This window comes from Hemiscyllium ocellatum, chromosome 20, assembly GCF_020745735.1.
Source record: "Hemiscyllium ocellatum isolate sHemOce1 chromosome 20, sHemOce1.pat.X.cur, whole genome shotgun sequence".
Lineage (NCBI taxonomy): Eukaryota > Metazoa > Chordata > Chondrichthyes > Orectolobiformes > Hemiscylliidae > Hemiscyllium > Hemiscyllium ocellatum.
In genome coordinates, this window is record NC_083420.1 from 7,308,030 (window position 1) to 7,320,204 (window position 12,175).

Here is a 12,175-nt window from a genome sequence, read left to right on the forward strand (position 1 = left end):
CTGTACAAAACTTATTTGAAATGAACATGTTAAAAATATCGAAGGAACATTCAATCCTTTTACTCTCAGCAATAACCTTATAGACGTCAAAACATCAGTGAATAAATTTTGACATTCTCTCATTTCTATTTTATTTGGTTAATGTCTCTTCCTGAGACCTTAAGCTGTTAACTCCGCTCACTTCTTAGGTAACATGTTCTTCTAAACCTCACCTTCAAGAATCTTGGAGGATATCTTATTCTTTGATACTTTTTGCCTTCTGTTTCTGACATTCTTATAAACAACTCAGGATTTTTCACTAGCCTAGACTGCTTGGCCTGCTAATAACTGAGCCTCAGCTGTAGACGGTCTCTTCTTTCAAAATAAACCAGCTTCTGTCTGAATTAACTTACTCTGGGACCCTTTCAATTTTTTTCTAAAGCTCGAGTCAGCAAACACCTGAGTGATTATCTCCTTAGGTGGATAGCTGTTCATTTAGTTGAAAACACATGATTGCTTGGAATTGCTTTTTTTTGTAGCCACTGTCCAAAAATGAATTCCCAATCTTGTTAAAAGCAATTCTTCACAAAACTGAAAACCAAAACTCACCTTTTTCTCCACTTTTGAATCCAAGTTTTCAAAGCTATCATCAACCTTTGTCACATTAAGAAGCTCATGCCCATTCGCAGCAAGACCTAGACAACTTTCGGGCTTGAGTTGATTAAGTGGCAAATATCACGTCACACAAGTGCCAGTAAATGCCCATTTCCAACAAGTGATAGATGAGTTGGATTCAGAAATGAAAAATGATAAAATTTGCAAACCAGAAGGAACAATGTAATTGTAGAATTAGGGTCTGAGATTACAGAATTAATTGAATAGAAGAGTGAGAAGAAATATTGGAGACAAAATTTATTTCAAAAAAGAGTAAGATATTCCAAATACACATATTCCTTGAAAGGGGTCAGTTAGCTCAGTTGGCTGGTTTACAATACAGAGTGATGCCAACAGCATGGGTTTAATTCTCAACTGGCTGAGGTAACCATGAAGGGCTCTCCTTCGCAACCTCTCACCTCACCTGATGCATGGTCACCCTCAGGTTAAATCACCACCAATCAACTCTAATGACACTGCAGGCCTATTGTTACTTGAATAGAAAAGTGTGAAGCTGAAAGGTATGATGACCCCAAAAAAGGGTTGATTTTGCTTAGCCCACTACAATGTCGAACCTAACCAAATCAGTAAAACAGAAAACAGGAGGGTGAAACCAAGCTGCATAGTGTGCTGGATAGAATACATCTCAAGTGCCATGTACAGGTCCAATTGCTGAATCTTAAGGAACACATACAGGCAAAGAAAACTTCAAACGAAAGCTATGAGGGTTACCCTCGAAGCATAGGAAATTGAGGATCATTTTGGATGGATTAACAAAAATGACTCAAATTGCATTCCACATCAGTAATTATCATTATTTTCTGATTATTGTAATTATGTTTCCTTCATCCAAACTTTCAAACCTGCACAAACACAGACCATTTCTACATGCATGTTGTGCAGTTAGGTCAATGCATTCCACAAATATCTGATTACACCAAGATCCATGACAACCTCACACCCTAACAGGATTATCATCACTTACTTGGCTCAAATACCAGGTCACTGGTGAAGATATTTTTGACAAACATGTTGGAACAGAGCTTAATGCTTTTTAGGTGGCTGTAGTGTCGGTTCAAATAAAATGACAGAAGATACTGAAGGTCCATCATTAGACATGTCCATTTCACACCAGGAGGTGCAAGGCCCACAAGGTCTGTATAAAGGAAAAGATGACATGCACTCTCTGAAGCAATTAGATGCAAACACCTACTTGATAAAATTTGTACCCAGTCATAATGGGAAAACCTATTTCTCTGTAAAATAATTTAAATTTACAAACATCAATAGAATAATAAATAAGGATTAAAAAAAAGTTACAAAAAGACAGTTGGTAAAAAGGGACATTTATAAACCAACAACACAAACTATTTGTTTAAAAACATAGCACTGCTTGCTTAAAGTAGATAAATGTAAACACAGACCCCATTAAACCAAATTGAGGCCACCCAAACCAAATGCAATTTTTAAAAGATGTGGACTATACTGGAAAAGCTTTTGTCTATCCCTTTGTGTATGAAGGCATGAACAGCTTCTTAGGAAACTGACTTCTCAACTAAGTTTACCTTCAGTTCAGGATGCTTCATAGAACATTAGTACGTGCAAGAGTAGCACTCCTCTGAACAAGGCTGGTAAAACCAAACCAAAAAACCCAAAGAACTGCAGATGTTGGAAATCAATAACTGCTGGAAAAACTCAGCAGATCTGGTAGCATCCACGAAGAGAAAGCAGAGTTAATTAATGATACTTCTTCAGAACTGATTGCAGCAAGGAAAAAGTTGGCATATATGCCAGAGAGAGAGTGGGGTGGGGAATGGGAATGCGTTAACAGGTGAAGATGGAGCCCAGTCTGAAAGAAAACAGCTGGGCAGAAAAAGGAATGGATATTCCTTCTGATTTCTGATGCTGAATGTCTGTACTTTATCCCTCTGCACCTCCACTTCAATGTATTTCAGGTATGACATGACAATGAACTTTTCTTCTGCCTCCGCACCCATTTGAGCAAGAGTGCTATCCCCATCCCACAGATCCCTTCACTTGTCTCCTCCAACACTCTCCCTCTCCTTGGATACCTCTCTCTGGCCATTTATCTGCAATCTGCCTGTTCATTGAGGTGACAGTGGTTACCCCAATTTCTTTGCCTTCACCTTACATATTTGAGCCTATCTCCCTCTGAACTGACTGCACTCCATGCTCTGAGAGCCAACCCTGACTTTGTAATCAAGCCTGCCGACAAGGGTGGTGCTGCTGTCATCTGCCGGACTGATCTCTAATTGCAGAGGCTGAGTGACAGCTCCCAGCTAACTCATTCCATCTCCCCTGATCATGACCCCATCATGGGGCATCAGGTCATTATGTCCATAAGAGTCACTAATCTCAGTTCATCCAGTCTTCTTTCCCCCACTGCCTTCAGGCTCATAGTTCCCCCAACCATGCAAAGCCCACTTCTACATCCTTCACAAAATCCACAAGCATGACTGCCCAGGCAGACCCATTGTTTCTGCCTGCTGCTGCCCCACAAAACTCATCGCATCCTACCTCGACTCAATTCTTTCTCCTCCTGCCAAGTCCCTTCCCACTTACTTCCATGATTCGTTTTTTGTGTCAGAGGGGGCTCCATCCACATTTCCCTGGAAAAATGGCGTGAACCATCCCCATCCACCATCGTCACCTCTGCCTGACCAAGCTCGTTCTCACTTTGAACAACTTCACCTTTAACTCCTCCCAATTTCTTCATGTCAAATAGTTGCCATGGGTACCTGCACTGCTCCTAGCTATGTTTGTCTCTTGGGGGGGGGGGGGGGGCAGCGTGGCTGCTGTACATGGAACATTCCTGCTTCCACCCAAATCTCCTTCTCTGGTGTATCAATGACATAATCTCTCGTCTGGAATTGGAAAAGTTTAATTTTGCTTCCAATTTCCATCCTACTCTCATCTTTACCTGGTCCATTTCTGACTCCTCCCTTCCCTGATATCGGTTTCCATTTCTGGGGATAGGCTAGCCACCAATATCCAATACAAACACAAAGACTTCCACAGTTACCTTGACGATACATCCACACATTCTGCTTTCTATTTCATTCTCCCAGTTCCTCCATTTTAAGCTTGTTCATCATTCGATCAGTTCTGGTTAATTTGAATGTGATCTCATCGCCACTTTCCTATCACTCCCCCATTAACATTTGATGCCTTTTTGTCTCAAAATCTGTCAAACTCATCCTGGAATAAATTCAAGAACCCAATCTCAAATAAATCCAATGACATTCTGTTTTCTGGGAAAGAGAATTGCACAGACCTTCAAAGAAAAATACCTCCTCTCAGTTTTCCTGAGAATTTTGTGGGTTGCTCGAAAAAGACCAATATAAAACTGACTCCAATCTTTATTTAAAAACTCTCACCATAAGCACCAATTTTCATTTAACATTCTTAAATCATGGCATTTCTCAAATTTTAAAATAACCAGAGTGCTATAAAGATAACAAAAAGCAACAACAAAAAAACTTCCCACAAAATAAAAATCAGCACAGGTCCTCATAAGTACATCAATATTGATTAATTGAATGTAATACTTGTGAATAAAGATTTATTTTTGTACATTTTCCTTTCTTCCTGTTGTACTAGCACTTTATTTTTTCTTGAGAATCATTAAATCTCAGACGCTGAACTTTTTTCTGTACCTTGATGCCCAGTTATCATAATAAAATGTGAGAACAATATACAAGTAGCTATACAATGTTTTGGCAATTTGTTCAAAGGGAACCACAGAAAAACTGATGCTGATTTTCACAAAGATGAGCAACTGAGGAGCTTCTACAACTAAGGAAAGAATGGTAAACAAAGTAAACACTGTTCCCAAAGTACCTTGCTTTGCAGTCTTTGCAGTAGTATTATACACAGAGCCTTCCACTGCACCACAAACAAAGGGGAACTGGAGCCATGTGGCTGTAGATTTGAACTCTTTGAAGAGGTTGGAGAACGAAATCCGTATAACTTGACTCCCCTGGAGAGAAATAGAGTTAACAATTCACAGAAACACTGCAAAGAACAACTTGCCTATCAAAAGATACCACAAGCTGAAAGTGTGTTGCTGGAAAAGCGCAGCAGGTCAGGCAGCATCCAAGGAACAGGAGATTCGACGTTTCGGGCATAAGCCCTTCCTCCGATACCACAACCCAATCAACCATTCCAAACCGTTAGACAGAATTTCACTTCCAAAATTGTATTTATGATCACAAAACAAATTCTTCTCTATACTCTCATATCTTTGTTTGGGTATCACAGCAATGCAGTGTGAAATGGCACACACAAAAAGACAAGATAAATTAGAAACAGCAAAGATGATTTTTTAAAAAAATATATCCACGTATTTACAAGCCTGCTCTTTCTAATGCATTTGAATAACCTGAGAGGAAATTGGACATTAGTTAATTACTCAACACTTTAAAAAAAGTTCAAGGTTTCTCTTAATCAAAAAACAAAGCATGATTTTTCTCGATTTACCAAAATATCTAATGTATTTCCTTCATCTCACAATTACACAATCGCTTCAAATGTTCTAGACCATAAGTAACACAACAATTTCTTAATGCCATGGTAGGACATTCAGTAAACTACACCCATTCCAAATCAGGGTGTCAGATATAGTTTAGAGGATGGGAATATTTGCAAATGTTCTAGATCATAACTATGATCACTACTAAGAAACGTGGACAACAAAAATTACAAATACAACTGGTTCAGCAACAATGATCCTCAGTAAAATCTGGTATACAGGTTCACAGGTGAAGACTGCTATCTGGAACTGTTACCAAGATGTTACCACTGCCAGCCATGAAACAAACCAGCATCATATATGTCAGCAACTTCAGATAATGATCGCCAAGGAGTCAGAGTTGGACCTAAAAAATGATAACTCACGGGGTGTGCTGTTTTAAACACATTTAAAGGTGATTGATTTGACTGAAGTATCACATGATTTGAAAATATTTGGAAGTTTCAATTAGTAAATGTTGGCATTTAGATTCAATTTACACTGAGTATTAATAAGTAAATGGTTGTACACCGGGTCCAATTATACATTTGTCATTACCCCTAGAAACATAACATTGCTGAAATACGATGGTACAGTTTAATCGTTTGAATGAACTTTCTGAATATTGCCGGTATAGCTTGAATGTTAATACACATTTTCAGTACCTGCATTAGATCATTCTAATGTTAAAGAACAGTCATGTTAATAGATGGAGGAAATAATCAGCACATACCTCAGTGACTGCATCAAAGTGAACCACAAAGTATTTGGATACAATTGGTTTGAACAGGAGGTAGAGATAGCGACCAACTAGTCCAAGAGATTGGGTGCTAGTTTTTGGTAACTGAATGTAATTACCAGGAGGGATGGGTCCACGGATGCGATATACTGTGCACTTCAGGGTTTTATCCTGGCAAGAGAATCCAGAGCAAAAAGTCAGCAATTAATGACACAATAGTGATAAACTTCCGAAAATACCACAAGTACACCTGCAATAATTTGTTATCTGAAATAACATTTTCCAATATTCTTTCATTTAACCACATTACTGTGGTGGAAAATCAAATCAAGGTGAACTATCATTAGAGATAAGGAATAGAATCCTTTGTGGATTGTTGTGGTTATCCTCAATAACTGAAGTTACATGCATAAAGGATATTTCAAAAGCTGTCAAAAGTCGCAACTGAATGTTAAATGCAAACTGAATGTTAAATCTCTACTCTTATTTTAGGCTTCATCAAGGGTCAAGAGGCTGTTTCAGGCCTTATATGGAAGTTTTGGGCCTCCTCACAACCCAAGGTACGCCAGAGACCTCTCCACAGGTCTCCAGTTAAGGTCACCTGCAACACAATTCCCAGTTCTACTGAAGAGGTACGATGACTCAGTGGTTAGTACTGCTGCCTCAGTGCCAGGGATCCTGATTCAATTCCACTTTCAGGTTTGCACATTCTCCCAGTGTTTGCATGCGTTTCCTCTCATAGTCCAAAGATATGCAGGTTTGATGGAGTGACCATATGAAATGTAGGGATAGGGTAGCGGAGTGGATTTGGGAGGAATACTCTTCAGGGGGGACTCGATAGACCAAATGGCCTGCTTCTACACCGTAGGGATTCTGAGTGTGAGAGACAAAGATCGACCAGTGAAGACTTCCTGAATGCAACTCCCACTTTGGCTTTTCCATGCCCAGTACCTGCTTTCCACTTTTCAAATCAGGCAAAACCTCAACATGTCAGTTCACACAAAAATATTTAAAAGGAAAAATTACTAGAGAACAATCTGAGTGGAAAGATGTTTCAAATAGAAAGATAAATAGTACCATAACAGCTGTGACATCCCCTTCTTTTGTTGATTTTTTCCATTCTTCCAATTTGAAGTGCTTGAAGACATTCACATATGGACGCTGCCACACAGACTCTGAAACTGATCAAGATTAAAAACTCAACGAGTTTAGGCACAACTCAACAAATAAAACTGAAAGATAACTTTAGATGCCTCAAACCAATATATGTCACTTTCCACTTACAGCAAAAAGGCAGGCCATTGTGATTTATAACATTATATTTTAGCTGATTTTACATGCAAAGTTTTGCATTATGGGCAAGATAATCTGTAAAGTATCAATCGTTTTCCCAAAAGATTAAGGGGAAATTATTTAGAAATTTTAAAATCAAGAGAATGCCGAAGAACATCTTTGCAAGAATGAAAACCATGAAGTCAGAATAAATCATCAATGGAAATCTGCATCCACAGAAAAATAAAGGGTCATTACACCCCATATGCTTATAGGTTTGTACAGGATCATTTGTACATTGAGAAATAGTTCTGCAGTCAATATACTAAGTGGTTGGAAGAGGAATCGAAGAAGATAAAGAGCTAAAATTACAATAGAATGCACATTAGATAAACAGGCTCCAAAAATGCAGTGTGTGCGTGTTGGGATATAGGCATTACTAACTTATTGCCCATTCCTAATTATCTAAAATTAAGAATCCATCACATTGGCAGCACATCACCACAATATCAAGAACATCTAATGAGGAGTAATAAATGCTGGGGCAGCCAGCAACTTCCCACACCCCATGAGTGAATGAATATAAAAAGATATTTGTTGTGTGTCTGGAGTCACTTGTAGGCCAGACCAGATAAGGATGACAGATTTTCTTTGCTAAAGGAAATTTGCAAACCAGATGACAACAATCCACATTGGTTACACTATCAGTTTATGCCACCTCCCTTTTTTCCAGATTTTTATTGAATTTAAATTTCACCATCTGCCATGGTGGGATTTGAACCCATACTCCACAATATTACCACCACTGGACATTGCTGCAAAATTTCAGGAGGTCTGGCAGCATTTATGGAGAGAAAGCAGAGTTAACATTGAGTCCAGTGATCCTCCTTCAGAACTTCTGAAGGGTCACCAGACACAAAATGTTACGTCTGCTTTCAATCCACAGATGCTGCCAGACCTGCTGAGATTTTCCGGCAATGTATTTTTTTGTTTGATTTCCATCATCTACAGCTCTTTGGGTTTCTTATCACCCAAAACATTAGCCTGGGGTTTGAGATTACCAGATTACCGGTCCAATCATATTACCAGTAAATCAGAGCCACCTCAGAACATTATAGATCAATCCTGGGTCTTGCAAAATTAGTCTCAGGTGGGACATGGACTGCTGTGTCACAGTTGGCTACAGCACTCTTTTGATTAGGTTAGAGAGGAAAAGAATTCACCAAGGATCCATACTTCAAAGTTTTATAGTGTCACCTGATGAAACTGTGCTGCATAGACATCTGGAAACAACAGTAAATTCCTTAGAAGGCAATTAGCAGTTATTAGTAGCAAAACATACGAGTTGTGCACTTTGTTTGTTCTCAGGATATAGACAATGCCAACAAGCCATATTTGTTTCCAAAACACAGAGATGGGGGTGTACTGGTAATGTCATCCGGAGCGCCATTGGGCACAGGTGGTCAAATCTCACCACAGTAGTGGCGGAATTCAAATTTTTAAAAAATGGAAATAAGAGCTATTGCCACTGATAGTGACCATGAAACAACACCATAAAACCTCTTCTGGCTCAATAGCAGCTTTTAGGGAAGGGAATTATGCCACCATTGTATAGATTGGTCAATGTGTGATGCTATCTTTGAAATTACCTGGCAAGCAACTTGGTTTAAGAGCAGTTTGGATAGCCAACAAACACCAGTCTTTTAAGTGACATTCACATGTTTTGAAAACATAAATGATCTATCAATACCCCAAGAAGCTAATGTAGTGATACACTTTCTAGTTGATAATTTGAGTGTTTGTAGTGAGTATTCCTACGCGAGCAAGATTGGCAAGATGACCATTCCCTACAGAACTGCACTCCAGAAAGGGAATGATTTTCAAGAGGAACACGGAGAAAAAGTTAAATGAGAAAGAAAAAGGAAATGCAGTGCCTGCATAATACATAGTAATCTTAAAGTTTTTTCAATACTTCAAGAAATTCATTAACTAATGGTGGTAAAAATGTAATCGAGATGTAAAATGGATGTAAATAATAGATGCAAAAAGAAGAGAATTGGTCTGTTCTGCTGAGAACAAAGGTAACAAAATGTAAAGGTTCCACAAAGGTTACATTTTAGAATAAGACTAAGAAATCATTAAGCTATTCAAACAATATAGTGCAAGTTCAAGCATAGACTGTTTCTTACAATTTTGACTTGAAGATAGATTGCATTGACTTGAAAAATATTCAAACTTAACAGGTCATCGATGACTCTCTACACAGAACATATTTAAGATGGCAGACTATGCTGTTCAAAGTTTGTGCGAAGATTTGTAGCTCGGGTGCTCGTTGCTGTGGTTCTGTTCGCCGAGCTGGAAGTTTTTGTTGCAAACGTTTCGTCCCCTGGCTAGGCGACATAATCAGTGCTTTGGAGCCTCCTGCGAAGCGCTTCTTTGATGTTTCTTCCAGTATTTATAGTGGTCTGTCCTTGCCGCTTCCGGTTGTCAGTTTCAGCTGTCTGCTGTAGTGATTGGTATATTGGGTCCAGGTCGATGTGTTTGTTGATGGAGTTTGTGGATGAATGCCGTGCCTCTAGGAATTCCCTGGCTGTTTTCTGTCTGGCTTGCCCTATGATAGTAGTGTTGTCCCAGTCGAATTCATGTTGCTTGTTGTCTGTGTGTGTGGCTACTAAGGATAGCTGGTCGTGTCGTTTCGTGGCTAGTTGATGTTCATGTATGCGGATTGTTAGCTGTCTTCCTGTCTGTCCTATATAGTGTTTTGTGCAGTCCTTACATGGTATTTTGTACACTACATTAGTTTTGCTCATGTTGGGCATCGGGTCCTTCGTTCTAGTAAGTTGTTGTCTGAGCGTGACTGTTGGTTTGTGTGCCGTTATGAGTCCTAAGGGTCGCAGTAGTCTGGCTGTCAGTTCTGAAACGCTCCTGATGTATGGTAGTGTGGCTAGTCCTTTTGGTTGTGGCATGTCCTCGTTCTGTGGTCTTTCTCTTAGGCATCTGTTGATGAAGTTGCGCGGGTATCCGTTTTTGGCGAATACCTTGCATAGGTGTTCCTCTTCTTCTTTTTGCAGTTCTGGTGTACTGCAGTGTGTTGTGGCCCTTTTGAATAGTGTCCTGATGCAGCTTCATTTGTGTGTGTTGGGGTGGTTACTTTCATAGTTTAGGACTTGGTCTGTGTGTGTTGCTTTCCTGTATACCCTTGTGGTGAATTCTCCGTTTGGTGTTCTCTGTACTATCACATCTAGGAATGGGAGTTGGCTGTCCTTTTCTTCTTCTCTCGTGAATCGGATTCCTGAGAGTGTGGCGTTGATGATCCGGTGTGTTTTTTCTATTTCCGTGTTTTTGATGATTACAAACGTGTCATCGACATATCTGACCCACAGTTTGGGTTGAATTTGTGGTAGGACTGTTTGTTCTAACCTTTGCATAACTGCCTCTGCTATGAGTCCCAAGATTGGTGATCCCATGGGTGTTCCGTTGATTTGTTCGTATATCTGGTTGTTGAATGTAAAGTGTGTAGTCAGGCACAAGTCCAGTAGTTTAAGTATGCCGTCTTTGTTGATAGGTTCCGCGTCCTGTTTTCTGTTCTGTATGTCCAGTAGGTTGGCTATTGTTTCTCTGGCTAGGGTTTTGTCAATCGAAGTGAACAGTGCTGTCACGTCGAATAAGATCATGGTTTCTTCTTTGTCTATGTGTATATTTCTGATGATGTTCAAGAATTCCTGTGTTGATTGTATGGAGTGTTTGGATCCGCTGACCAGGTGTTTCAGTTTCTGTTGTAGTTCTTTGGCCAGTTTGTATGATGGTGTCCCTGGTAGTGATACTATGGGTCTGAGTGGGATGTCTGGTTTGTGTACTTTAGGTAGTCCGTAGAATCTGGGGGTGTTGTTGCTTTCCGGTTTCATTCTTTGTAGGTCAGCTTTGGTTATCTGTCCATTTTTTTGTAGATTCCTTAGTGTGTTATTTATTCTATTGGTGAGTTGACAAACACATAACCTCAACACCAAGGAGAGGGAAGCACTGAAAGCACTAAGAAACGATAAGAACATAATCATACTACCAGCAGATAAAGGCAGAATGACGGTCATCCTAGATAAATCAGATTACATCCAAAAAGCACAACAACTACTCGCAGATACCAACACCTACCATGAAGGACTCTGACCCCACACCACAACTCACCAATAGAATAAATAACACACTAAGGAATCTACAAAAAAACGGACAGATAACCAAAGCTGACCTACAAAGAGGCTCCAAAGCACTGATGATGTCGCCTAGCCAGGGGACGAAATGTTTGCAACAAAAACTTCCAGCTCGGCGAACACAACCACAACAGACTATGCTGTATTAAGGAAAAAAATGAAATACAATAAACAGGAAGGGCAAAAATGCTGTTAGCTGTTTACAGCATGGACTATCACAACAAATAAGGGAATGCCATGTTAACAAATAGCCCTTTGGAACGGCCTTCAGCTCCAGGAAACCAGAGGAAAATGTATATTACATTAAATCCAATTGGTACAGATGTATGGAAATACACCAAAAAAGAAATTAATGTGCTCCATACAATATGCTATCAATCAAAATGAAATTCTGAAAAAACTATATTAATTATATTACCTGAATATAGGTTTAGAAGCATCACGTAACATAATAATCATTTCTTTCTCACCTATTTTGGGCTTATCCATGCTGATCAAAGCTTCCCTCAAGAATGGTCCTTGTTCCTATGCACCCAAGAGATTAACGTGGACATCAAGCAATTGAATGCAGGGCAACATTTTGGCAATGTAAATTGTCTGAAAGAAAATTAATTGTTGGCAATCCAAAAGCAAACCTATGTGCCATCTCATAGTTAATCCAATACTTGGCCTTCTGTTCCTTGCACTCTGCTAAGAGAAGTAGATGCCTAATCAGCAGAGTAAACTTTCAGTGAAAACAGAAAATATTGAAAATATTCAGCTGGTTTGGAATCATCTGGAGAGTGTAGTCAAATT

The 12,175-nt window shown here is 39.4% G+C and overlaps 1 protein-coding gene across 3 annotated transcripts in view; it reads right to left on the bottom strand.

The window, feature by feature from the left end:
- The window catches only part of wdr90 (WD repeat domain 90), a 75,692-nt gene that overhangs the window by 61,954 nt on the left and 1,563 nt on the right, over positions 1-12,175 (bottom strand). For 2 of the 3 annotated variants that reach the window (XM_060840462.1, XM_060840461.1), the window contains exons 2-6: positions 11,851-11,977; positions 6,981-7,084; positions 5,898-6,074; positions 4,495-4,633; positions 1,619-1,789 (exon numbers count right to left, since the gene is read on the bottom strand). In XM_060840462.1, the coding sequence (XP_060696445.1) occupies positions 1,619-1,789; positions 4,495-4,633; positions 5,898-6,074; positions 6,981-7,084; positions 11,851-11,869 (610 nt within the window). In that variant the 5' untranslated portion in view covers positions 11,870-11,977. The remainder of the gene's footprint in view (positions 1-1,618; positions 1,790-4,494; positions 4,634-5,897; positions 6,075-6,980; positions 7,085-11,850; positions 11,978-12,175) is intronic. The other variant, XM_060840463.1, reaches the window with a different exon arrangement.